At 43.0% G+C, this 27875-nt stretch overlaps 1 protein-coding gene across 1 annotated transcript; it reads left to right on the top strand.

Moving 5' to 3' along the window:
* LOC115905029 (T-cell surface antigen CD2-like) lies at positions 1–26556 on the top strand. The gene is made up of 10 exons (XM_030951075.1): positions 1–71; positions 9569–9862; positions 10571–10825; positions 12800–12895; positions 15183–15239; positions 15414–15470; positions 19658–19705; positions 21106–21177; positions 22092–22157; positions 24355–26556. The coding sequence occupies exons 1-10, from the start codon at positions 29–31 to the stop codon at positions 24366–24368; spliced, it is 1002 nt and encodes a 333-aa protein (XP_030806935.1). The 5' UTR covers positions 1–28; the 3' UTR covers positions 24369–26556.
* Positions 26557–27875: the final 1319 nt, after the last annotated feature.

Below are 27875 nucleotides of genomic sequence, written 5' to 3' on the forward strand. Positions count from 1 at the left end.
TGCCGGGCCAGCGACCGCGCGGGCATCCATGTGGCTGCTGACCTCGCTCCTGTGCCTGTCGCTCCTCCCGGGTAAGCTGTGAGAGCGCGGTGGGGATCCTTCCCGACTCCTTCGCTTTCCTCCCTCTGTCCCTCTGTCCCTCTGTCCCTGTCTCCGTGCCGCCCGGGGCAGCGGGAGCGGGGCACCCTCGGCCACCGCTCCCCGGGCATTCGGGCGGGTGTGTTACAGAGCCGGGCGCGGCAGGGATTTGGGAGAGCCAGGAGCCCCGAGGTGCCCGGGGAGCTGCCCCCGGCGCCGCCAGCCCTTCACGGTCCGTGTGACAGTGGCTCCCTGCGGGACACGGGCGTCCCCGGCCGCTCCTGCCCTGCCCTGTCCTGCCCAGGGCGGCGGGACCACCGGGCGGCTGCTTCCGTCCCGCGCCTAAAACCAGAGCTGTCTATCGGCCATCCGCCCGTTCAGGAGCTCCCCTCCCTGTTGTCGGCAGGTTCCTGTGCCCCGTTTGTTTCAAACTTGCGTTAACGGGAAGCTTGGGGTGGGGATGTGTGTGATTTTTGTGGTACAAGTAAATGATTGCCATCGACTGCTGCTGAAATACTAGTCAAAAGCCTTCTTAATCCAAATGTCACCACTATGCTTTAGGAGCATAATCCTTACACGCACAGCCCTTGCACTGGGCAGTGAACATGACGAGTATAAACAAAATCTGTTCATTTTTGAAATTGAAGGTGGATGTGCAAACTTTCATGTTGTCATCAGAGTGAGCTGCTAGTGCTAGATGGGCCAAAAAGCATGATTTAATCTATGAAGACCTTATCATTCCTCTAGTCTAAGGGATTTCATCTGACTTTGGGTTTTGGATTTTTGTTTTGGTTTTTGGTTTGGGGTTTTTTTTTGCTTTGGGAGTTTCATGAATGTGCCAAATATAGGAGTTATTGTATTCCCCTGTTTAAAAAGGAACTTCTCTGTTGCTGAGAGTTCAGAGGAACTCCCTGTGATTTCCTCCTCATACTATTCCGGAGGTCTTCAATTTGCTTTATTTAATTGATATGGAGAGATCCTGTTCTGTAAGAGAGCGTTAGGGGTCCCGGTGTGCAGGGAGGATCAGGGCAGAAGCCGGGACACTACACACTGTATGAGTCTGCCCATGTCAAGCGTTAGCTGCAATTTCTTATCTCGCCTGCAGCTCCTCTGCTGAGAGTTCTAAATGAGTATGACTAAGGCATGATTAACTGAGTATCGTCTTGTAACTTTCTCTGTGAGTCAAGGCACTTTGTTACCTTGCATAATGTTAGTTGGCATGCTGCTGCTACTCTGAGCACTCAGTCCACGTGCTATAGATCTGCCTAGAGAAATAAAGATTCCAGGTTCCAAAGAACTTACAACTGAAAGGAAGAGGTGATGGTGCTTGGATAGCTAGAGAGGGTAATTGTGGCTGCAGGTATCATAACATCCTCCTTTAATGAAAAACTTAGCTAGTTCTGTTGTCTTCTCTGTAAAACTTTGATTCTCAAGTGGTTGATCAGGGTGGGAGATCAGGAATGCAAGCACTTTACTGTTCTTCACTAAACTAAATAGCCATGGTTTCACACCATGTTCTTGTTTGTATGCTTGTATTACTACTGTTATGTGTATGTTGACTATGTGTAAATATTTCCTGTTAATTTTAACAAGGTAAAATAATTCATCATCTCTCCATGTGAAAATCAAGGCCCTGAAAATCAGACTGATCTAGTGCATGAAGTAAATCAGTAGCAGTTCAACTTGGCCTGCAAATTTCTAGCCTTGCAAGCGCCTGTTTTGAACACCAGGATGCTGTTGGTAGATCCTCATCCTTTGTCAGCCTTCCCCTCCAGAATCCTTTCTCCATCCAAACTCAAAGCACTGCACTTATCCCAGTCACGCTGCTGAATGTCTGGAGTAGGGGAGAAGATGTCCTTCTTCATTCCCCTGGGGAAGCCAGAAGTTGCAGTGTAGCTTTGGTGTCTTCAGAATTCCTGCTCACCACATAGGGATTCCTGCTTTTCACAATGCCAGGCTAAGTCAGTTTTTTATCAGATGAAACCTCAGACTTGTCAATTACAGCACAAAACCTCACCTCCAGGCTATGGAAGGACTTTGATATTAGACCTACCAAGAGCATGCTCATTCAGTTCTTGGAAGTTCAAGACAAAACTGTTCAGATTTGGGATCCTGGATGTTGTCTGTGGGTGGAAAGAAAGTCAGTGTGGTATCTGTGGCCTAGTTTGGTGAAGGAACCCACAGAGTCTCAGGACTTCTGCTGGTCAGAGTGACCCTGAGATCTATACAAGCTTCTTTTTTCCCAGCCTGGCCATTGAAGAAGGAGTCAGGATTTTTCTGTTTTCATTCTCAAGGTTTTTCATTGTTTCTTATCTATAACATTCTTTCTCCCACCCACTGAGGTCTGTCTGGCAGGCCGGGTTGAGGCACACTGCCCGCCTCAGAGGTGGTGTTGTCTTTTTATACTAAAAACTACATGAACATTATTTACAATAACTTTCCAATACCTATCCCCTATGTTAGACAGTGAGTTTCTACCTTAAACCAATCTAAAAGTGCCAGCATCGCCCAGAACATGGAGCCTAGGAAGAATAAAGAAGAAGGACAGGGCATGCCCAAGTTCTTCCATCTTGGGACCCTGAGCTCCCATTCTAAAACCCCAAAAATCTATTTTTCACCCTGTGATAAATTCACTATCATTCTACTTAAACTTTCTTGACTTGTAATTCTTCATAAAAGGTTGGTAATTGTTTTTTCCAAGGGCTAAATCAAAGGCACAGGGGTCTTGGGCTCTGTGCCAAGGTCTCTGAGCCCCCCAGCCAGGGGCTTGAGTCCTCCAGGGCAGCCAGAGGAAATTCCTGGGTTCCAACAACAGAGAGATCTTTTTGTCCTCCCTGTGGAGGAAGTGGTTAAATAATACCATACCAAGAGGGAGATCACAGTGCAAACCACACTTTGAGGATGTTCTGCTGCACTGCAGATGGTAACCGAACTTGCTTTAGCTGCATCAAGATCCTGCCCCAAAAGGAGAGAGGATATGGGAAGTAAGCTGGATATGTGAACTAGAGCATCTAGAAGCATTCTTCATCTGATAAGTAGTAAGGCTCATCTGAAAGCCACACAACTCTTTCAGTGTTCTGAGCATTAACTCTTTTTTAGGCAGTATTAGTTCTTGCCTTCTAGTTCTTGCATATTCAGATCTATTCCCTAATGCCATTTTCATTGTATGTTTGCATTAATGGTTGCTTTGTTTCTCAAGTTAACTTCTTTGTAAAAATTGAGTTAGACTGAGAAAACCCGGTTCACCTAAAAGCAGAAGTTGCCATCTCCAGTACCGAGCACACACTAACAACCTGAGAGCTGATAAAAATGATTTTTCTTTCAGACTTCTTCTGAGAGTGACCAGTATAGAAACCAAACTTCCCTCAATGTGGATTTTTGTGTCATTAGGCAGTTCAACAAGTTTGGGCTTGCTTTATTACTATTTTTAAATTTCCTGTCTTTTTTTTTTCTCTCTACACACAAGTATATCTTCCTTTCTAAATTTTTAAAAATCAAAAAAACACTGGGGTTGCTCAATGTTTCTTCTGCGTCTCTCCACTCCATGAGAGGTGTCATAGGAACTAAACTGCAAGGCATTGAGATGGATGTGGGAAAATCTGGACTCCTAACAAATTCCGGTTGTTTGTGGAATGTGGTTATTTTGTGTGTTGCTAATAGAATTGTCAAACACAATATTAAATAGTATAAATGGAAAAATCAGTTATCAGCACTGTGAAGCTGACACCTACTTGTGCTGTTCTGTCCCCTTACCCTTGAATCTTCCTGAATAAACAGAGGAATTATAATCAGTTATAAATTCCACACACAGAGGGGAAAAAAGTCAAACTAAACCTTTGCCCTCTGCTTAAAAACTCTTGACAAGAGCTGAGGTTGTTATGTCATATTTAAACCAAAATGAAACAATATTTTTGCCATTGCTATTCAACACTACAGGATGAACAGAGTGAGATTTTTTTCAGATAGTTTCTTGCCTTAATATAATTAATGTTCTTAGACTTTAGAAAGTGAAGATCATCTCTGGATTGCATACACTGACCCCTTTGATCCTGGGTGTGTTAAAGGTGTTCATAAAAAATGGGTGTAGGTTTATTTATTTTTGGTGGGTTTTTTTGTTGTTTTTTCCTTACTGGTCCTTCTATCTGTTTTCAGCCTCAGGAGAGTCTTTTGGCTGTGGGACAGTGGGCTGGCTGGGTGATACAGGGTTTGTAAGGGACAGAGATTGTAATTTGGAGTCTTTTTAAGCTGGTGTTGCCACAGGTTGGGAACAGTTCCTGTCTGTGGCATCAGTTTGTGCCATCCCTTATGAGTAGAACTGCAAAGATGATCTGGCTGAAAATGAACCTGATTGAAGGAAAGAGTTACCAAGACAGATTATTTTCCCAGGGCTGCTGATCACAGAACCTACATGAAGATGTGCTGGTACAGCACACGAAGTGTTGCTGTCTGGATGCTGGGAATAAGTGACCAGAGGATTTGGAATCATGGAATGGTTTGGGTTGGAGGAGACCTTAATGGCCATCCAGTTCCAACCCTCTGCCGTGGGCAGGGACACCTTCCACTAGACCAGATTGCTCAGAGTGCCATCCAGACTGGCCTTGAACACTGCCAGGGATGAGGCATCCATTCTCTGGGAAATCTGTTCCAGTGTCTCTGGACTGCTCTCAATCAGCTGCTTTTTTCATAGTTCAAGGCAGGCTTAAATGCAAGTCAGTTCTGTCCCTAAGCAAAGCCTAAAGACTGTAAATAATCAATAATCTGCAGGAGTCAATTATCCTTTGTAATAGTTCACCAGTGCAAAAAGTAGCGATTCCCAGTCCTCTCCCTCCCTGGTCTGTTCCACTGCCCCACCACTCTCTGGATGAAGAACCTTTTTCTGATATCCCACCTAAACCTCCCCTGACACAACTTCAGGCTGTTCTTTTGGGTCCTGTCACTGGTCACCACAGAGAAGGGATCAGTGCCTGCCCTTCCTCTATGCTCTCACTCTCGTTCTTCCACAGTTCTCTCACATCCACTGCATTCCATGCATGAGCACTGGTGCACCCACCCACAGTGAGTCACATCCGGGAATTACAGTCCTTCTGTGGGTATTTTTGTTGCTTCCTTAGTTGGAGTGGGGATGTGTGTGAAGTACAATCTGTCAGCAGATTGTACTCTCTGCATGCCTATTCCACTGCAGGAACAGGCAGATAAAAAAGGGAGAAGTAGGAATTGGTAAGTCATCCCCATGCTTTTGGTCACCAGCATAGTTTAAAAATTACTGAGTGGCCTCTACATGGGAATGCTGCCTGTTGTTGGGCCCTTGCTGAGGGACATGGCTGAAGATATGGGTTTTGTGCTAGGGAAGGACCCAGGCCTGTTGGTAGGTGCCACCCTTGGGTCTGCCTTTGCTGATGTGTAGAGCTCTGTAAATGCAGCCCCATATTGTCCAGGAGAGCCACACACATGTCTCTGCATGTGCTGCAGTGTTCAGGAGAACACCTCTGATTTGGATGTTACATGTAGGATTTGAATTCATTCCTGCACAAATCTGATTTTGTCTTGCAACAGCCTGGGCTGCTGCTACAGCTTATGGTTATTTGTGCTCTCTCTCTCCTGGCTGTAGCTTTTGTCTGTGCTTTTACACCATGGCTCTAAGTGCTTTCTTTCTGGCGTTTGGGAAGTGGGTTGTGTTTGTGGCCTGTGGGGGAATTCAGAGGACTATGGTTGGTGAATGTTCTCATAGTCCTTCTGGACTGAACATTTATTTCAGGGTGTTCTGCACCTGGTGGTTTTCACGGTTAGGAGGGAACATGATTGTCTGTGGTTACAGTTGCTGGGGGATTTCAAAATTCTAAAAAAGCTGAAGAGAGAGGGGTAGTTGGGAAGTTACAACAATTAAAAGAAAAATCTACTCTTTAGAAAGTCCTACTCCTGAAGCAAATAGTTCCTTGCCATAAGCTACTTATAAAGGCTTTTCCACCCATTTTCAGCAGGTGGAATGTTAGTGTCTTAATGATAATAGGAGAATCTAGCTGCTGCCTGTATAGACCTAATAGATACCTATATGCATTTCAAATAGGTTTTTGAGACCAAAAGTATTAATGATAGCATTAAAGATAAAGAGGTCTTCTGTAAGCTGTTCTCCAAAATAACTAGGCTTTATGTCAGCTCCAAGAAAAGTAGTGAAGCAGGTCAAACCAGGTAGACAAATACAGTAATGAAGCATTTATTGCTGGTAAATGGAGTATTAAGTTCTACTTAGTCTGAACTGAGTATTAGTCTGAGCCGAATCTTTCAGCATTTTAGCAGGCTAAAGGCTGCTAAAATGCTGAAAGAGTCAGAATTAGTCTGGGGAGTATTAAAACTTGAGTACAGCACTGGGATGTGTGCATCTGGCTGCTGGAGAAGTGAGAGCAGCAGATGATGTAGACAAGTTGAGATGGTGGGTTTGCAGAAGAGGCTTTGCCCACCCAATGTTAGCTCCTCTTTATCTGTGCCACTTTGAGTATGTGATTTGACTGGAAGGAAAGAACGCAAAGACTTGGCATAAGAAGAAATTTGGAGTGGGTTTTAGGAGACACTACTGGAGACACTACTGGAGCTGGTAGTCTGATGATTTCTGTAGAGGCTACTGGAGGCCTTAGCACAGCACTATTTTGTTGTGTGAACTTTATCTCAGAATAATAGGCTACAGCAAGAAGAGAGGGAGAAGGCAGAGAAATTAAAGAAAAGGCAGTTCTAGCCTTCCAAAAAGAGTGTGTGAGAGAGTGTTTGGTTGTCACTTCTCCCTCTTTGCTCACCACTGTGGAATAGGAAATATGTTTCCATATAAAATGAAGTAGAAAATATGGGGAAGGGTTTCTCAGGAATTTAGAAAACATGATGACGCATGCTTTTCCAGAAGCTCAAAGATGTGTGGTTATGAGCTTATGCAATATTTCTGTATGATTTCTTTGAAAAAAGGAAGCTGACAGCACTGAGTGGGAGACTTCTTCACATTTTCACTAGAACAGTGGAACACGGAAATAAACCCAGAGATCGGAGTTCTAAGGTGGGAGGAGATTACTGTTATCCTTGAGGAATAACCTTTTCCTTGTCCTGCTGCTGGGAGCCCTGAATGCCCTTGGGAGGAGCTCATCGGCTCCTTGCTGCCAAGCCTTTGTTCCACCAGCCAGCAAGAAGAGAGTGTGCTGAAAACAGCACGTCCCCCTGTGCCATGCAGAACCTGTGCAGAGAAAATGTGGGTTTTTTTCAGCTCTGCTTTCATTCAGTTTCATTCCTGGGCTTGAAGCAAGAACTTTGCTCTCATAACTCCAGCCTAGCACTTATGACTAACTGAAAGAGAGTAAAGACACGGAGCATTTACCTGGGTCAACACCCAGATGTAGGAAGTTTTAAGTGGTTGGTTGAGCAGTGGTGGCTGTCCTTGCTTGTGTTCTCAGGGCCCAGCAAGCACCTGCTGTCCCTTCTGGAGGCTCTTGTCAACAGCCACTGTGGTTTGGCTTATGCTGATGTCAAGCCACCACAGCCTGGTTGTGTCTGTGAGCCAAAGCTACCTAGAGGTAGAAGTTCACAGTGGGAAGAGCAGGGAGGATTTCTCCATACTAGGAATACCATAGGTCCTTAGGCAGTGAGGGATGGCTTCTTGAGGAATATGCATTCCTAGAATTTGTCTTTATGAAACAAAGGTCTCTAACAAGACTTCAGGCTTTGTCAGATCAAAATAGTGTTCCACCCTACCCAGTGTCTTGCAATCTTGTGGTCTCCAGACATGAAGTCTGGAGTTCCTGAGTTCTTTTTTCTTCTGGAAATCATTAATTGAGATAGGTGGAAAGAGATGCTCAAGTAAAATGTTTAAATCCACTTGAACAGGGGAGAATACAAAGAAAGCAGGTAGGCAAGATGTGGGTGTTGCTAGCTTACCCTGATTACTTCTACAATCCTTGTGCCTGGAAAAGGTGTAGGTGCAGACAACAAGAAGTTGCAAACTCCAGTGGTGTGAGAAGAGTGCTTCCATGGGTAAATTGCAAACAAATTGGATATTCCATAGAAAGTAAGGCATGGAGGAGACGTGTGTGCAGTTCTCTAGCCAAACACATGGAAGTGTGTTTGTGTTGCTTGTGTTTGTTGTGCTGTCAGAGAAAGTCTGTGTTTCGGTGGTGTGGCAGAAGAGCTGATGGGCACTGTCCTTTGCCAGTGAGAAAGGAAGGCCTAGCTGACGTTCTGTCTGCCAGGATATAGGAATTGGTGTGTCCTTAAACTGATGCCATTTAGGAATAAAAAAAAAAAAAAAAAACCCAGAATACTAGCTGTCTCTTGGAACCAGTTGGCTTGAGGAGTAGACATCTGAAATATTTGTTTCACCATGTATAGCAACTGTTTAAAGGGAAGTTTTACATGATGCAGATTGGGAATCCTTAATGTGAGACCTCATTTGTAGCTTAACCATGCCCTCCCTTCAACATAGAAGTAAAAAGTTACCAGCTACTGTGGACCAAAATCGATTCCTAAATGCAAGTGTAACTAGAACTCAATACCAAAGTGGTTTTGTCTGTGTTCCTGTTTGCCATGGCAGTGATCTTGCAATTGTTCTAGAGCCATTTGGAGCTATTTAGAAGTGGGAGGTGATTGCTGAAGACTGAAGCAGAGACACAGAGATGCTGATGGTTTAAAGGTTGTGGTCCCTTCCCCACAGCAGGATTTTGTGTGTTAGATCAGTATGAAGGGTTTTTTTTTCTCACAAATGTAGCTGTTTCCAATGAAAATTAGGGGAAAATCTCTAATCTCTCTTCTGTTGTTTTTTATTTATTTATATTGAATGCCTGGGCATTTTTAGCAGAATGTAATTGATTTGAAGCTGAGAGCAGTGGAGGTTTCTGAACAGCTCCATTCTTGCTGACAGTTCTGCAAGATCTGAGAGGATGGGATGCTGTTTCACACATACTGGCTGTGAAATAAACTTGCTTAAGTGACATTTCAAGGGAAATCCCTAATACCCCCATGACTTCAGAGCAGGTGCTTTGAACTCAGTAACAGTTTTGCGTCAGAAGTGTGCTTTTTACTAACTGTGAATATTTTCCTACTGGAAAAATTGCAGTTTATTTGATCAGCAGGAGCTTCAGTGTGGGCGTTCTGCAACAAGATCCTAAAACAGATTTTGGTGGTGACAATTCTTATTTAATATTTTTCGCCAGATCATGGGCAGGAAGCCTAATTCAAGTGAACAGAGGGAAAGTACTGAGGATAGAGGGGCATAGGATAGGGAAGATCATTGGAGCAATTGTTCTGCCTGGGACTAAAATGTGGAAACTGGATTCCTTTGTCATGCCTGTCATACAATTGTGCTGTCAGCCTGGATTTGGGTAATTCTTAACTGATGTGTGCAACTTTGTGATGTGCTTCTAACCTAAATTTGAATGTATCTGATATTGAATAGGGCATTAGTCCAGCAATGTTTTATAAAACAATTGTTGAAGTAACTTTTTCTCTTTTTCCCCCCCTATAGCACATGGCTACCAAAAAGAAATAGTTGGCATCATGGGAGAAAATTTTACTTTTCCAGTACAAATAGACCAAAAAATAGTGGAAATTGTCTGGAAGAAAAACAAGCATAAAGTGGCTGAATGGGAAGATCAAAACAAACCGATATATTATGGTCGTCTTAGCAGCAGGAGTGTACTTATGAAGAATGGATCCTTGACTATAGTTAACTTGGAGAAGGATGATGCTGGCATATATGAGTTAGTGTACTGGGATTCTGTGAAAGAACACAGCTTAAACTTTGAACTTGTTGTGTTAGGTAAGTACTGGAAGAACTGCATAAAGAATGGGAAGCATTATTCACTTTAAAATGTCTAGAAAGGGTGTTGTATATTTGTTAAGGAAGCAAACAGAAGCAGAGGGGGCTGTTCTTTGTCTCTATTTTTAAATTGCTTAGCCACTTTGAACAAATTTTCAAAGGTGGCATCTCATTTGTGTGCCCACCATTACTCACCTTGGGATGACTTCTAGAACGTGTGTAGATGGCACACTGCACTTTCAGGTAGACAATGAAACTTTTTGAGCAAGCTGACCAGGTAATCCCAGGGATTATGTATCTATTAAAGATATTCCTGCAGGCATATTACACATGCCTGAACACCTGTGGCATCATCCTGTGCAGATCTACTCAGCCTCACTAGTAGTCTTTGGGAAATATATGTGACCAGTGTGTCTATTAGTCCTGTGGATGGTGAACCACAAGGACTCTTGGACTAGGAATGGGAGAACCACAAACAGGTGGTTTAGAGGTCACTTTCAGAAATACATTTCTCTCTCAGGCATGTGTGCACATACCCCCACACTTTTGTCTATGCACTCTCCTGCTGCTTTTGTTGCTCCAGCCCTTGTCCTGTGCTGAAATTCTATATAGTTTATAAAGTAATAACTAAAGTAATTAGAATGTTTTAGAAACTAGTAAAAGGAATTTAGAAATGAAAGTAATATAGAATGCTTTCTCTCCTTCTAGATTCTCTTCCAAAACCTGAAATAAATTGCAGCACCAGTGATGATGAACTTGTATTAAACTGTACAGCAAATTTTCAGGCATCTCTGAATTACACTTGGAAGCTTGGTAACAATCCACACAGATATCAGAACCAGGAGCTTTCCATCCCGTTGAAGAATGTTGATATTACCACCAACGCTACATGTATCATTAAATATTCACAAACAGAAAGGAGCTCTGAAATCTCTTTGATTCAATGCCTTCCAGAAGAAAAAGGTAATAAATGTGTCATGTTGCAAACATAGGTCTGAGGGGTTTATTTAGGAAGCAGCATGGCCTTTGTAAGGTTTCTCCTGACTTCCCAGGAAGTTGAATTTAAAGAGTAAAATGCACCAGAAGTGATTTGTTGGCTAAAAGTTTGTATAACGTTTGTGAAAATTATGAGGATGACAGGTTGATCCCCTTGGAAAGATACTTTTTGCAGGGATCTCCACAGAATAAAACCTTTAGCTGTGACTTGATTTGAGTAATAATAAAGATTAGAAGGTCTTAGAAGATCTCTTCTGAACCTTCTGGTCTTATGTAATTAATGCTAGGAACTTGTCCTCTTTGTACTGCTCTCCATTAATTAGAGTGAAACTATTCAGCCATTTCCAATGAGTCATGTAGCAGCCATAAGATAAAATGATAAATAAATTAGATAAAATATTTTCTCATCTAGCATGTGTGTGAGTCAATGAGCATAGTTCCTTTCTCCTTCATGGAGATAAGATAGAAAAGAGAATTTTCCTCCTGTTGCTTATTGCTTTGGGACAGCCTTCAGCTTGAGGCTTGAATTTTTAGGGTTTCTTTAAACACAGACTGAGAATATGTTTGGAACCATTTGGTTTGTAGGGTGCGTAAGGCAGTCCCTAATGACAAAAGTTCTCATTTCTGTGTAAAAGTAGTTGTCATGGTTTACTAGTACAGAATTCTTCCTTTACTGGAGAAACTTGTTAGATGTGAGGCATGTGGTAGATTGACCTGGCTGGCTGCCAGGTGCCCTTCAGACTAATCTGTCACTCCCCCTCCTCTGTGGGGCAGGAAGGAGAAAATATGATACAAGCCTCGCAGGTTGAGGCAAGGACAGAGAGAGGTCATTTGGCCATTCCGGTCACAGGCAAAACAGACTCAGCTTTGGGAAAATGAGTTTAATTTATTGCCAGTCAAAATCAGAGCAGGATAATGAGAAACAAGAGCAAATGTAAAACACCCTCCTTTCTTCCCAGACTCAAATTCACTCCCAATATTGTTACCTGAGCAGGTCTCCCTGAGCAGCACCGGGGGATGGGGAACGGGGCTTGAGTCGGCTCATTATACATTGTCCTTCCTCCTCAGGGGCAGCCCTCCTCACACTCCCCCTGCACCAATGTGGGCTCCCTCCCACAGGAGACAGTCTCCATAAACTTCTCCAACATGAGTCCTTCCCACAGTTCTTCATGAACTGCTCCAGTGTGGGCTTCCCATGGGGTCACAGGTCCTGCCAGGAGGCTGCTGCAGTGTGGGCTTCCCATGGGGTCACAGGTCCTGCCAGGAGGCTGCTGCAGTGTGGGCTTCCCATGGGGTCACAGCCTCCTTTGGGCATCACCTGTTCTGATGTGGAGACCTCCATGGGCTGCAGGGGAATCCATGCTCCAGCACCTGCATCTCCTTCTGCACTGACCTTGGTTGTCTGTCTGTTGGGCAGATTCCCTCACATATTGTCTCTCCCCTCTCCCCCATGCTGTTGTTGTCCAGCAGTTTTTCCCTTTTCTTAGAAGTGTTATCCCAGAGACACTGCCACAGTCGCTGATGGGCTCTGCCTTGGCTAGCAGCAGATCCAGCTTGGCATTAGCTCTATCTGACATGGGGGGCCCTTCTGGCATCTTCTCACAGAAACCATCAAAACCTTGCAGTGAAAACCCGATACAAGATATTTGCTGAAATGTCATTTATTTGAAATCTGGCTCAGCCTTTCATAGGGCAAGAACTGGAATAGCCATTGCCTTTCAAGGGGTGATGTGCCTTCCCTGAAATGAGGTACTTAACATGTAACTGTCCTGGAGATGGTTCAGGGTTTTGCTGATAACTGACTCTGCTGCATTAATTTATTGAGGTTACTTTTTAAAAAATAGCTATAAAACATATTTGGGGTTGTAGCTCTACTGAACTAGTGTATCATACATTTATTTTCTAACTAACCAGTATGATTTCTATTTATTTTTTTTTAAGGATACAGTTCTTACATACGACATAGAGTTATTCTTATTTGCTTCCTTATTACGCCTGTTATCCTATTGGTAATCCTAGAACTCCTGCGCAGGAAAGGTATGCATAACACTTCCTAACTGAGCTTTATGTGCTTCCAGATTATACTCATCTAAGGTTCTGTAGAATGTGTGAAAATTTCTGACCAGCAAGTGTTTTGTAAAATCAGTAGAAGAAACAAATCCAATTTAGGCAAAAATGAATAGATTTGAAGGAAATAATGTACTGGACTTCCTTGCATTCTGACACTGGGCTCTGAGTCCTAGGAAACACTGCAGTTGGCATTTGCATAGTTCTCCTTCAGACTGGGCATTTGATTTGCAGTGTGTTTCTACTTACCAAGTATTTGTAGCCTCTCCTGTTCTTACCTGAGTGTGTTTTCACAGCCTAATTTTTAAAAGCATTATAAAGCTGCCCTCAAGATCCCATTTACTGTTGGGACAGGCTTGTACCAGATCTGAATATCATATGTTGAGTCCAATCTGACAACTCAGTGTGGTCAACTGATAAATGGGACCTTCTGTGCTTCCTGACAGCTTGTGTTGCCATCATCTTGGAGTTCTGTATTTGTTTTTTGATCCATCCCTACATTGAATTCAAGTATCTTTTCTGTAAATCTGACAGTTTAATCAGAAATAGTAATTATAGGCTATCACTCTGTATCTTTTTCTGCCACGTTTTTGAATTTCTGTGTTAAATTGTCTTCTGACTTGAAAAAGAGGGGCACACCATCTTTTCTCCTTGTGTTGGAGAGAGTCCCAAACATGAATATATTTCTTCATCCTATGCCTGCTCTGCATGGAAGATTCATGTTGACTTCCAAATGGGGCCACCACTTGGAGGTGGCTGCAGGGTGAAGAGTATCTTCCATCTGGCAAGGACTAATCGATGATATTCTGATCAGGACATAAATAGATATATATTGCATGTGGACCTTTTGCTTTCCTGTTCATTGTCCATTTAGTTTCTGTTGGCATGGAATCATAAAATAAACTGGGAGGGAAGATATCTCTGCAAGTTTCATCCAACTTCCTGCTCAAAGGATGATGAACTTCAAAGCTAGATCAAGTTGCTGAAGGCCTTGTCCAGTCAAACTTTGCATAGTTCCAAGGGTGGGAATTTCCCAGCCTCTTTCAGCACATGTTGAAGTGCTGAATCACTCTTGTAGGGAAGGATATTGTCCTTATTTCTGTTAGGGATTACCCTTTGGCAACTGGTAGCCATTGCCTCCTGTTTTTTCTGAGAGGGGTTTCCTTTGTTTTCTGTAGTTAGTTGTAGACTGCAGTGAGCCATCATCCTCTTATCCTCCTTCTTGAGGCTGAACAAACCCAGTTCTCTCAGCACCTCCTTGCACAGCTCCTGACCCTAGACATCTTGGTGGACATTTGCTGGACTAACTTCAGAAACATGGTGTTTGTACATTAATTGGGAGACTAAAACTAGAGAGAGTACTCCACATGTGGTGTCCCAAATATTGAATAGAGAGGAGGAATTATTTGTGTTGATGGGCTGGCTGCACTTCTGCTAACACAGCCCAGCATTTGGAAGCCTTCTACTGCAAGGGCACGTTTTTCTGTGTAATGTTGAGCTTGTTAATGCTTTCAGGTCCTTTCCTGCAGAGTTGTTTCCTAGCCAGGCAGAGCCCAGCCCCTGGTGGTCCATGGGCTGACTTAAGAGATTCAGGACTTCGTTTGCCTTTCAATAGCACATCTTTTTTTGCTAGCATGTTTCTCCAGGTTGTTGAAGTCAGTTTGAGTGGCAAGCCTGCTTTCCAGCATGTCCCCTACTCTCCCCAGTTTGATGTCATCTGGAGGCTTTCTGAGAGTGCCTTCTGTGTCCTTGTTCATGTTGGTGATGTTAAACAAACTGCTCTCGGTGTTAATACACAAAGAATGTCATTTAAAGCTGACCATAAGTTAGAATCAAAACAATTCAGTTGAATTCCCTTGAAACAATAAGGGTTTGAACATGCAAGAAAATAAATCTGTTATACCTTGGTAGGATAAGCATTACACAGGTATAATCAAACAGCAGAAGTTTGCTGTTTTAAGTACAGGACATATAATCATAAATTGTTAAGCTTCACCTTAGATTTGATTAGATGTGTTCTGACTTGCTGTCACAGGAGACCCATTCTGTTGATCTCTCACTGACTGTCTTTCCCTCAAAACACTATTTCATTTTTTGTTCTTCCTCCAAGTCAAGTATTCAGTTTCATGTTTTCAGTGAAGTGTATTATTTTTTTGGTTCGGGGGTTGGAGAGGGGGATGGAATGGATGGAGGCTGTCAACAAGCTTCCAAAGGAGCAAAACTTTGTAATTTCTCCAAATATTCTATTTGTGTGCAGGTATAATTAAACTTGGAAGAAAGACTGCTCAGAATAATAGTCCACTGAATGGTTCAGGTAAGATAGTGTCACAAATGTGTGGAAATCAGACTGGTGCTTGGTCTGGGCCTGTCAGTTTTTATTGTGTCAGTGTAGTCTTTCATTGGAGAGGTAAAGGAGTAAGTTTTCTTTGAGCTATTTTTTCCCAGGTCATTCATACATACTTTCTAAAACAAATAACTTTCTTTATAGGAGAGCATGAGCAACTTTACCCTGGGAACAGCCAACAACAATCTAACTCAGAGAGAGGTAAGAAACCTGTACTGGGGTATTAATGTTTCTAAACAGCTGCTCTTGGTTGGAGCAGGGACTCTGATTTGCTATTTCCTTTTTTGCAGGGTCTGAGCTTTTGAATTGGTTTTCAAAGTGGGCACACGCAGAGTCAAAATGTCACTAGAGGTCCAATATTGGATGATTATAGGGACCTGCACCTAGTGAATGTGTTAGTGGGGCTGGCAAAGTTACTGACAGTGAATGGCCTGAGATTTTCCTGGTCAGCAGCTGTCTTTGGAGGTGAATTACCTTTCTAACAATGGAGAATTTGGGCTGGCCTCAGATTGAGAGCTAGAAAAGTGCACACTGTAGGGCAATCTGTCATTCCTCTCTTCCTGTCTAGATCACTGCCTGGGCTTCTGCTGTCAATTCTAATCTGCATTGAGTTGTTTTGTTTTTTTTTATTTGGAGGGGTTTTGTTTGGTTGGTTGTGAATTTTTTTTTTCTTAGTGGTTTGTTGAAGTGTTTTGGAGTTTTTTTACTTCCTTAATTTGCAGCAAGATTGTGCTGTTTTCTGGCTTCTTGTGTGTTGGGGTGTGGAAATCACTTTATACAGTGAGCAGCTAGGGAAGGGGACAACTCCTTTAGTCTGTGCCCTTTCTTAGGAGTGAATTTGGCTATCATATTCTAGCTTGTTGCCAGGACTGTGGTCTGTTTTAAGAACCTGTCGTGGGTTTACAGGAAGCAGGTTTTCTGGGAATAGAGTGGCCAGAGGCCAATAAGTGTCCAGATTTTAAATTGACACCAAGCTTGGCCACTGAGGGTAGATGCGCCTCTGAGAACACAGGGGTTAGAAGCAGAGCACTCGCTTGAGCTCTTTCTTTGATTTCTGGCTAGCAAAGAGGCAAGGCCTCCCCTGCCCGGCTTCGAGCTGGGCGGAGAGGGGAAACTTGCGCTTGGCAGAGGTAGGCTTGACTTCTTAAGATAGAAGGGTGGTGGGGGGCACCAGGAGGTGTTGGGCAGCCTCTCCCTTAGGAGAGACAGAGGGAGAGAGAGGCTTCGAGAAGATTTGGGCAGCCCCCCCCCTCTCCCAGCTAGAAGACAAGAGAGAGAAAGCTGGTACGGGCTTGTGGCTTTGAAGTGATATCGGCTTGGCCTGTGGAGAAAGAGGGGGAAGGGGGGAGTGCAGCAGGGAAGGAGCCTGGCCGAGTGCAAGAGTTTGTTAACCCCTTCCTAGACAATGAAGACTTCACAAAGCATTTAGACCTTTCTCAGAGGGGAGATGGAGTAGATGATAAAGAAGAAATGAGCAAGTAAATGACAGTCGGAGTAGTGAGTGAGGCTAGAAGAGTAAAGAAGAGGCTGGAAAGAGATGATGGAGTAGCTGGTTGCTGGACTCTTTTTAGTACAGCTATAGACAGAACCGTGCTTCTTCGCGACACAGAAGCTGCATGCAGGGGGGAGGCGATGGCTCAGAACTGAGAGGGTTCAGTTTTAGAGACTCCCCGGCCCCAGGGGGTAGACAAGTATGGGGGGGACAAGAAGTCCCGAGAGTGATGAAGAAACTGTGCTTTTTTCAGAACTAGTCAAAGCACCCTTAAAAAGATAACTTTTGAAGCAGCTCTGTTCTTTGTCCAGTAGTAAGAGCGCTGAGCATGCAAAGAAGAAGTCACCATGGCCCCAAGAAAGACTCCTCTCCTCTTGATAGACTAGAATTGAGTATTTACAAAGTGATAGATAGAGATTTGAAATTTAGAAGATGTATTAGAAATGTGGGGGGGGGCAGGAGGAAATGCTTTTTGTAAAGTTTTCATTTTCCAAATGTGTGTGTGCGTATGTGTGTGTGTGTAGTTTTTTTTCCTTTTGTAGTTTAGTTAATAAACTTTTTTTCTAAAGTAGAAGCCTGCTTTGCTTATTTCCTAGTCACATCTCACAGCGAACACCAGAGAAGTATATTTTCATAAAGCACTAGCATTGTACCAGTGTCAAACCATGACATTTTTGCGCCGCCCGGGAAATAGGGAGAGTGAGAAGCTAAAGCTGTGAGATGAGATCAAAAAAGAATAAGAACAAAGCATGTACTGAGTAAAAGTAGATAGATAGTAAAATCTAAAGATAGAAGTTTGATGTATTGTATGTAATTTTGTTAATAATTTTAAAAATGTGTTCTCAGAAGCGAAAGGTGGAATGTCGTGGGTTTACAGGAAGCAGGTTTTCTGGGAATAGAGTGGCCAGAGGCCAATAAGTGTCCAGATTTTAAATTGACACCAAGCTTGGCCACTGAGGGTAGATGCGCCTCTGAGAACACAGGGGTTAGAAGCAGAGCACTCTCTTGGGCTCTCTCTTTGATTTCCGGCCAGCAAAGAGGCAAGGCCTCCCCTGCCCGGCTTCGAGCTGGGCGGAGAGGGGAAACCTGCGCCTGGCAGAGGTAGGCCTGACCCCTCAAGATGGAAGGGTGGTGGGGGGCACCAGGAGGTGTTGGGCAGCCCCTGGAGACAGAGGGAGAGAGAGGCCCCCGAGAAGATTTGGGCGGCCCCCAGCCAGAAGACAAGAGAGAGAAAGCTGGTACGGGCCTGTGGCCTTGAAGTGATATCGGCCTGTGGAGAAAGAGGGGGAAGGGGGGAGTGCAGCAGGGAAGGAGCCTGGCCGAGTGCAAGAGTTTGTTAACCCCTTTCTGGACAATGAAGACCTCACAAAGCATTTAGACCTTTCCCAGAGGGGAGATGGAGTAGATGATAAAGAAGAAATGAGCAAGTAAATGACAGTCGGAGTAGTGAGTGAAGCTAGAAGAGTAAAGAAGAAGCCAGAAAAAGATGATGGAGTAGCTAGTTGCTAGACTCTTTTTAGTACAGCTATAGACAGAATCGTGCTTCCTCGCGACACAGAAGCTGCATGCAGGGGGGAGGCGATGGCTCAGAACTGAGAGGGTTCAGTTTTAGAGACTCCCGGCCCCAGGGGTAGACAGTATGGGGGACAAGAAGTCCGAGGTGATGAAGAAACTGTGCTTTTTTTCAGAACTAGTCAAAGCACCCTTAAAAAGATAACCCTTGAAGCAGCTCTGTTCCTTGTCCAGTAGTAAGAGCGCTGAGCATGCAAAGAAGAAGTCACCATGGCCCCAAGAAAGACTCCTCTCCTCTTGATAGACTAGAATTGAGTATTTACAAAGTGATAGATAGAGATTTGAAATTTAGAAGATGTATTAGAAATGTGGGGGGGGGCAGGAGGAAATGCTTTTTGTAAAGTTTTCATTTTCCAAATGTGTGTGTGTGTGTGTGTGTGTGTGTGTGTGTAGTTTTTTTTCCTTTTGTAGTTTAGTTAATAAACTTTTTTTCTAAAGTAGAAGCCTGCTTTGCTTATTTCCTAGTCACATCTCACAGCGAACACCAGAGAAGTATATTTTCATAGGGCACTGGCATTGTGCCAGTGTCAAACCATGACAGAACCAAACAAAATTAACCCCCAAGACAGTCAAGCAGATGGGGGAAACCAGGGGAAGATTCTTAAGAAACGTTCTATTCCCAGCCCAAACAGTGTTTCAGTGGGGAATGGCCAGAACTCCTGCCATCAGGTGACAGGCTCAGTGCCCTCTCGGACTGTTCTGGTGTTGAGCTCACAGTGCCTTCATGTGGGTGCTCAGTCTGGTACCTTACATTTGTTAAAGCTGTGGTTCTAGGCCATGGTTCAGAGCCTGCTGAGGTTGAGACTATGGATGAATCTGAAAGTGAGAAAATGAGGAGGATGGGTAGGAAAAAAACCCCAATAAACCCCCCAAAAACTCATATTGGTACTGCACTTAAATTTGCTTTATAATGTTTCTATTAAAGATTCTTTAAGGTCTGCAAAGAGCAAGGGTTTAAAGTTACAACGTTAGTGCAACACAGATGAAGTAAAAAAAGTAGATGCTGATTCTCAGCTAACGCTGGCTCTTTTTGGCAGATCTGTGCAGCTTTACCAATAGATCTGCATGGGCAACACTTTTGTGAAGTTGTAGGCACAAATATAAACAGTGTTGGTCATATTCTGGGACCTTAAGTGGTTGCTGGAGGGAAGCTGAAGTTGAAATTAATTGTGAGTCCTTAAAGTGGCATAACATAATGGTTCTCAGGAATATCTTTAAAAAGTGTTATAATGAAGTTGTCACTTTAGGGCTGAGTTGCATATTTTGCAGACTATTGTGCCACCTCCATACATGTTTCTGGAAAAGGATTTCTGTTTTCTTGCAGCTGCATTTTCACACACTGTTCATGATGATAATGAAGAGCCTGAAGCAGGTAACAAGTGAGATGGAGCTCTAAAACAGAAGAATATGAAGGGGGAAAGTACTTTTGCACATGGCCTTTTGTAGTCCAAGCCATAGTAACATGTCCTGAGTATAGGGTTTTCCATTCCCCTGTTGGCCTAGAAGAACCTGTTGCCTTAGGAACAGTAAATGTTGATGAGTAGATCAGTAGAGGAGAAATCAGAAAGACCTGGAGGCTGGGTTTGGTAAACAGCACAGAGCAAACACCTTCTTGGGGCTTCACCTTCCTTCTTGACATGATGAGAATGATGCTGCTTTTGCCATCTGTGGGGAGAAGAACTAAGCATGGAGGAAAGATAAGAGCCTTAGCACGCCAATCTAGACATGGGATGCTTATCAGCTTGCAAAATTCATATTTGGGAGATACTGCATCCAGAAATGTGGTTCTCTAAGGAACAAAGCCTGCTGTGTCTTCCTCTTGCTTTATGCTTTAGGAAAGTCTTTTGACTGCATTTGTCAGGCAGTTAAGCAAAGCCCCAGTTTTGTTTTCTTAGTCCAGTCAGTGTAAATTTCAAGGAAGTTCTGGGACCTGTATTTTTTCTAGAAGTTCTTTTAACCCAAAGGGCTAGTGAAATTGAACATTATTGCTCAACTTGAGAAAAATTGTCAGTTTTTTCCCCAGTCTTTTGCACTAGTGATTCATTCACTCATTAACTTCTCCACCATTTCCACAAGTGGCTGATAATAAGGGATTGGTGAAAGCAGAAGTATTTCCTATAAAGGAAAAATAATCACCAATGATGACAATAAGGAAAAAGAAACTAAAAAAATCAGAAGCCCCTGGGGTTTGCTGTTTATTCTTCCTGCATGTATTGTAGTGGGTATGGAACAGCTTTCTTTCATCTAAAGAAACAGGGATTGTGTAGTTGATGGTGAAGGTGTGGTGCATTGCAGGATTGTGGCATCACTTGTGTAACTGTTTCCATATACATAGACATGGGTATAGGAAAAGAAGGCTTATTTTACACCTGAGTTAAAGTAGAAAGGAGGGAAAACACAGTTCAGGCAAGAGAAATCAGGTCCATAGATAAAGGTTGTCCGTTTGGACATGAGATGCAGAAAATAAAATCCTTTATTTTGTTGCAGAGTAAAATGGGAACATCAGGCAGGGGAGTCAGTGCACCCCTGTGCAGTGCAGCCAGCAGCACCAGGGGAGCAGGCAGTCACTGCTCTAGGGGTGGGAAATAGCAGGCAAGGCTATGATGTCCTCTGAACAAAGCAATTTCAAGCAGGGCTTTTGCTGATAGCACAGCAGTACTGGACATGCAGAGGGGAAGGTATGACCTGTGGTGGGGAGGGCAGAAGCCATGGACTGTGCTCCTGAGGGACTGCAGTTCCCTGATCTCTTATTGCTCTCTGATCTCTTTTCAGACAGAGCATTGAATGGGAATGACGGGGCCCCGAAAGACAAGCAGATAGTTAAGAATGGTGTAAGTCAGGAAGGTAAGTGCCTGTTCTATGGAGCAGTCAGTGCTACTGACCCAGCGGGCAAACTGGCCATGATCCCTTCATAGAATCATAGAATCTGGTGAGTTGGAAGGGACACATCAGGACTGACTCCAGCTCCTGCCCTTCAGATGACACCCCAAAAATCACACCATATGCCTGAGAGTGTTGTTCAAATGCTTCTTGAACTCTGTCAGGCTGGGTGCTGTGACCACTGCCCTGGGGAGCCCATTCCAGTGCCCAGCCACCCTCTGGGTGAAAGAACCTTTCTTGATATCTGGCCTAAAGTTCCCCTGACTCAGTTTCATGCTGTTTCCTTGAGTCCTGTCACTGGTCATGAGAGTGAGGAGATCGTACCTGTCTCTTCTCTTCCCCACACGAGGAAGTTATAGACTGTGGTGAGGTCTCTCTTCAGTCTCCTCCAGGCTGAACAGACCAAGTGACCTCAGCCACTCCTCATAAGGCTTCCCCTCCAGACCCTTCACTGTTCTCATGGCCCTCCTTTGGATGCTCTCCAGGAGCCTTTTGATATTGTGTATGCACACAGTAACCATGCAGATGGCTGTGATATGAATGAAGGAGGTAGTGCCTGGACTGGGGAGCAGTCTTTGTTCTGTGTGACTTTGGCCTCATGCCACCTAATGGGTGGCACCACAGGCACTGAGCATTTCCTGTGCTTGGCCTTCACAGGGTGGGTGAGGGATTGTGAAGCCAGTGTAGAGTCAGGAATGGAGGAGAGAAGGGAGGTGTTGGATGGTGATCCCATGGGAGTGAGACATGCTGGTCAGGGTTACTATTGTTGCCAAACAAATGGTCCAGATTTCAATCAAATTGTTCTTGATCCATCTGGGGCAGAGAGGCAGAGCGTTGTGAGGTCCAGGATTGTCTGAGTATTGCCTTTGTCCTTGCAGAAGTGACCCAGGATGCAGAAGGTGAAAATGGGGGGCACCCAGACAACTCCTCCAACTGCACTAAAGGTATGTGGGGGTGAAGCTCTCTGTCTTGTGTGCTGACTGACAATGAGGTTGACTGTGAATAATTTTCCTTTCTTGGAAAAAAAAAGAAAAATGTCATTTTGTCTGTTATACAGTCCTTACTTGAGTGGTGTAACTGTGGGCCTCTTATACTAATTTCTGATATTTGTATTGTAGGTGAGTGGTCACCAATCCTTTTGTGATTGTCTACCACATCAGTAAAATGCTTTGAACATGCACACCCAGTTTATGTGTATTTATAAGTTATATACAATTATTACCATACTCAAGTATGACATACATTATAAAACATGCACAAAATAAAGGTTTAAAAATTATAATGATGAAATAAATAGTATTTATTTTTAAAATTTTATGACTTATATTTTTAAAATTTTATGACTGGTGCAAAAATACTTTTTTTCCTGCACCACAATGGATTGCGTTGTGCACACCCACTTTGGAGTCTGCTGGTGCAGGTAATCCATTTAAACATTCTCAAAATGTACAACAGTGTGGAAGCAAGTGGCACCTTACTGCTGCAGGGTTTTTTTATCTGCCAAGTTTGATACTTCTATTGAATTGCCAGCCAAACAATTGCATCTATAAATTCTGGTATTTGCTGAAGACAATGTTGAAAAGAGGGGTGAAAAAATCTCTGAATGTGAGAAAACATGGATGAATGGGAGGCTGGGAGGGAGTTAGGACTGAGTATATAAAACCTGACTGTGATGCAGACAAAACTGCTGATGAACTTGTCATGAAACCAGGAAATGGACTTGGAACAGTCTGCATAGCTGCAGAGGAAGGTGTGGTGTTGTAATAACTAAGATCCTGTTAGTTGACAATGAGTAATACTGAAAGCCAAATGAAGCAACTCAGTGTATCATTCCTGGTCCATGTGACGTGCTGCTTTGCTGGGCTAAACAACTGTGCTCCTGAGTCACCCTTAAAGGTTTAGCATCTGAAACTGCTCTGTTCTTACGTCATGCTGAGGCACCAGATGCAGCTGTGCTTGCTTCGGTTCTGTTTGCAAACCATGTGAGATGAGAACAGAGCATTTTGTGTGTTCTGGGGGTAGGAGGTGGTTATGAGACCTGATGCTTATCCTTGAAGCTATAAAGTGACAGAATCCTATTTCATATTCAGACCCTCTCACTGCACAGACACAAGGAAATAGCACACACACGCACACAACTGGCTTTTTGGTCGTGTTCTTTAGTATCATCACTAAGGTAAAGCAGTAAATCTGCTTGGATTTTAAACACATGACTCATAAAAATACTTCAAGCCTATCCAGGGGCCTTGTGAGAACCAGACTAGGGACAGCTTTCTTTTTGTCATCATCTACAGAGTTGTGTACCATGTCGCCATCCTCTGCTCTCCTACACTGTCTCCTGACATCTTATCCTGGAGTGATGCTGAGCTAGAGATTAGTGGAAGGGACAGGTAGTGCTATCAAAATGGGAGCAACGACCAAAGGACGTGTCCTGGCACATCCAGGTGGCTCCCCTTACAGAGTTGCTATGTGTGCAACAAGGTGGAAACACTGATGTAAGTGGGCTTGTGGGTGCTTTGTTGGAAGCCAGCCTGGTTAGAGGCTGATGCATGTTTCATGCTGTGAGTTAGGCTGGGCATGTAGTCTTGAACTTCCTGCACTGTAATTTCCCTTGGCCTTCAGTCTCCTTGTCAAATAAGAGCTGTATTTTCCATCCTCAAAAGAGGAAACTCCAAAAGCACCTGGCATTATTGTGTGGAAGAAATAGCAGCAGCAACACAAGCATGTGCGATGCACAGCTGATATTGAGATCATGGACATAAAACATTTGAATAGAAGTGGTGTCTTAATTGCCTGATTATGTGATCCAAAGTCATGGAGTCAGAACAACTTCACAGGTTACCAGCTGCTTAGCAGGTGGCTGGCAGTAAGTAATAAATGTTCTAAATGTGGTCCAGTTGCAGAGGAATGTGCTTAATCATAAACAGAAAATTTGGGTAAAATGTTTAGAGGCTATCAGCTACCATTGGTCATGTACCTGCTCTGACTGGATTGTTAACAAATCATGTGACAGTGTCTTGGTGCATCTTCACAACCCTCATTAGTATCTAAAGCCTGCAGTATTCTCATGCACCTAGTTCAATTTCTAGAAGAAAAGACATAGTAATTTACCTGTGTGCTTTTCTTATTCTTTTGTTTCAGATCTTAAAGCATAAGCAAATAATTGCTTTCTTGCCCAAACAAACATGGAAGAGAAACAGGAGAATTCAGTGATGAAGGAGGTGCTACCTTTTCCCTTCCACAAGCAATGAAATTGTCAGAGGTTCATCAAGAAGCCCTTTGAAGACAGGCTGAACTGTTTCCAGTGCCTATTTTTCTTTCCTCAGGAAAAACAGCTTCATTTTCTAGTGCTACTATGTGAAGACAAATAGGCCAAATCATGTACAAAATCTTTTTAATTGTTTTGTATATGGTTTTTTGTATAGGGGTTTTTTTTTACTAACACACTAAAGCCTCTTTGTAGTTAACATTTAGAGATTTACAAAGTTTTATATATTTGCATGAATGTGAACAAATCAAAAACTGATCCGCTTTCACTTTTTTATCAGTACCTTTTTACAGTCAGAAAAAAACTTCATCCTTCAGCAGGCCCAGATGAGTGGAAGTTTGCATTTTCTAGTCTTGGTTCTAGACAAAGCTATGTCTTAGATTTGCCAGATGCCTGGCAAATGGATCATCTCCTGACAGTGGTTCATTCTGTGATAAAACTACACTTCAGCTTGTTGTTGCTCTGTAACTAAGCTGTTATTATCAGCAGATTCGGGCTTTTCCTAAAACTTTTTATATTTTTTAAACTTTTAGGACTTCTTAAGCCTTTGCTCTTAATATTTTTTGAAGAATGTTATCTCACTTCTACTCATTCCTAGGAAATAATAGTATGTTTTTAAGTTGCTTGAGACTAGAACAAAAACTTGAAAACTGAAGTAGTGTATATAATGAACTTTTAAAAGAATCAAAAAGAAAACCACCATGCATTACTGTTTTCAGAACATCAAGCTATGGAGTGCTTTTCATTATGTTTACATGCTGACTGTTTATGAAAGTTGAAAGCCAGTTTAGTTCATTTTGAACATGGCTTGTGTAAAGAATCATGAAGGTTTGACACTGGTAACTGAAGATCAGAAGACACTGGTAACCTTCAGCTTTCCCTTTGTTTTGACTTTTGCCCTTTCCACTCCCACAATTTCTTCTTCTATTTGCAGCTGTACTGCATGAGTGTGCAACTTGTATACTTTACACTGTGCAAATGTTCAAAAGTCACTTTTGATAGGACTAGACCTTTTATGTCTACTTCTCTCTGTAAATATTTGTAATTTATTTAAAAAAATTCAAGATGTAAAAAACTTTGTCATGTCTTTTTGTAACATATACATGCATTTTTTAATTTAATCTTAAAAGTTACTAACTGATCCCCAAAATAATCTTAACCAAAGTGATGTATTTTATACGGGTTTTTTATTTGTTTGTTTGGTTGCTGTGTTTTGGGGGGGGTCAGTATTCCTGACCCAAATGTCCTTTTCTGTTCCACTTTCAATAAATTTATCAGGATAATGCTGTCTGCTTGTTAATAACTTTTTAACAAGTCTCCACACAAAGATACCCTTTGTTGTGGTTATCATGGTAAAAGTAAACCTGTAGCTTGTTTGCCTGCTTAGGCAAAGTCTTATTTATTGTTATTAATGTGAGAAATAATAGTAAAAAAATTATTGGTGAAACTGGCTGAAACTACTCCCAGAAACTATACCACTTTGTGTCATGGTCTCCATTCATCCCATGCAATTTCATACTAAGCAACACAGAAGAGTCTCATATAGTGTGGTTTTGAAAATTCTTTGGCTCCTGGTTATAACTGACATTGTTTCCAAAGCAAGAAGCAACAGCCTTCAAAAATAGTAAGCAGTTGTGGTTAATTAACCTCAGTTGCTGGAAGTCTTCAGAATAGTTTGTGGGATTTTGGAGCTTGATCAGAAGTAGAAAAACCCATTTACATGGGAGGCTGACATAAGACCAAGAACTACAAGCTTGACAGTCTCTCACTACCAGCTTTCACCCTTTTACCTTGCACAGGTTCTTCTGTGCATGAGGAACTTCTGGTAGAACTGCAAACTGCAGTTTTCAAAGCAACAGTGAAGCTTTTTGGTTTTTTAATTGGTATTGTTGTTTCTTTGGGTTTTATGAGGGGTAGATTTTGGGTTTTCTTTTCCTATAAGGATGTGAAGTCAGACATTTGGGAGAATAAATTCACCTCACTTCCTGCTGGTTTTGGTGACAGTATTTGCAGTGCCATCCCCTGTGTCCTTCTCCTCAAATGTCTCCTCAGTAACTAAACAAGAATAAACTTTGTTTTTCTGTGGAAAGCTTGTGTCTGATCTTACTTTGCAGTAAATGGAAAACCAGACAGTTTTCAATAGCAGAGAGTAGAAGCTCACTTGAAATGCAGCTATTTTTGGCCTGTGAGCAACTTGAACCCAGGAAATGCTGATCGTATTCCAGGAAGTGAATCTGCTCTCTGACATCCCTGATGCTGGTGGTAAAACCTGTTTTTGTTGATAAGCAAACTCACAGTGAGTAGAAGCTGCTGCTAAGTAGTTGTGCTCACAAGACACAGCCTGACTGATTCCTTGGTCCTGACTCTCCTTGCTTTATACTGGCTTTAACCTATGAAAGCAGTGCCTACAGGAGATGTTGCTCCTTTTTAATCCCAGAATAAATGAGATCAGAGCTCGACATCTGCTGCAGAGCTGAAAGTGTGAATTTTGGTCACAAAACTCAACCCACAGTTGTGCAGGCAGCTTTGTGTTGTGCTGACATGCCCAGCTGTCAGTTGTTTGCAAACACACTGTGCTGGTTCTCTCTGTGCTTGTTGAAAAGTTGCATCTTCCATGCATTAGCATCGGCTGCACAACCGTTGGGAACAATCTCTTACAGATTCCAGTGGGAAAGCAGTCCTGTGAGTTGAGACAGCCTTTATCAGTGCCTAAGAGATAGCTTCATATGGAGCTGCACAAGCAGAGGTGAGAGGATTGGCTTCCAGCAGCAGGACTGCAGCTAAAGCTTGGGGCAGCAGGAGCACCAGAAGGCAGCGTGGTTGCCTTGTGAGCTGACTTGTATCTGTGCCTTAAAACCAGGGAATGATTTTGCCTGGCAGACTGCAAGGAGGTGGCACACACCGTGTGTGGCATCCTGCTGCTGGAACACAGGTTTGCCATCCTCTTCGAGCAGTAATTTAGGGACACCCAAAGCAAAAGGGAGAGGTGAGCGTGTCTGCTCGACCGTCTCTGGGTGCAGTTTGAACTGTGGGGCAGGTACAAGGACATGAAACATTTCTAGGGACCCTAATGAGCATGTAGCAAAATTCTGAGGAACTTTGCCTTAGGCATGACCTCAAGGGAATTTTCCTCCTTAAAAGGTGATGAATAGGGTTGATTGTGGGGCATCATGTTGGCCAGTGTGGCTTAACAAGTGCAGTCATGGGAGAAACCGTGTATCCTGTGCTCAAGGACACATTTAAATTTCTAATCTATGAAGTTTTATATGAAAAATGCAGCTGCTTCTTTATCCCTGTTGGATGTCTGAGGAGATGCTTGTGGGTCACAAAGCTTATTAATTTTTTCCATCAGCTGTGCCTCTTTACCTAGAAAAAAAAATAATTCCTAGCCTTA

Source organism: Camarhynchus parvulus, chromosome 1 (genome assembly GCF_901933205.1).
Source record: "Camarhynchus parvulus chromosome 1, STF_HiC, whole genome shotgun sequence".
In the NCBI taxonomy this organism is placed as follows: Eukaryota; Metazoa; Chordata; class Aves; order Passeriformes; family Thraupidae; genus Camarhynchus; species Camarhynchus parvulus.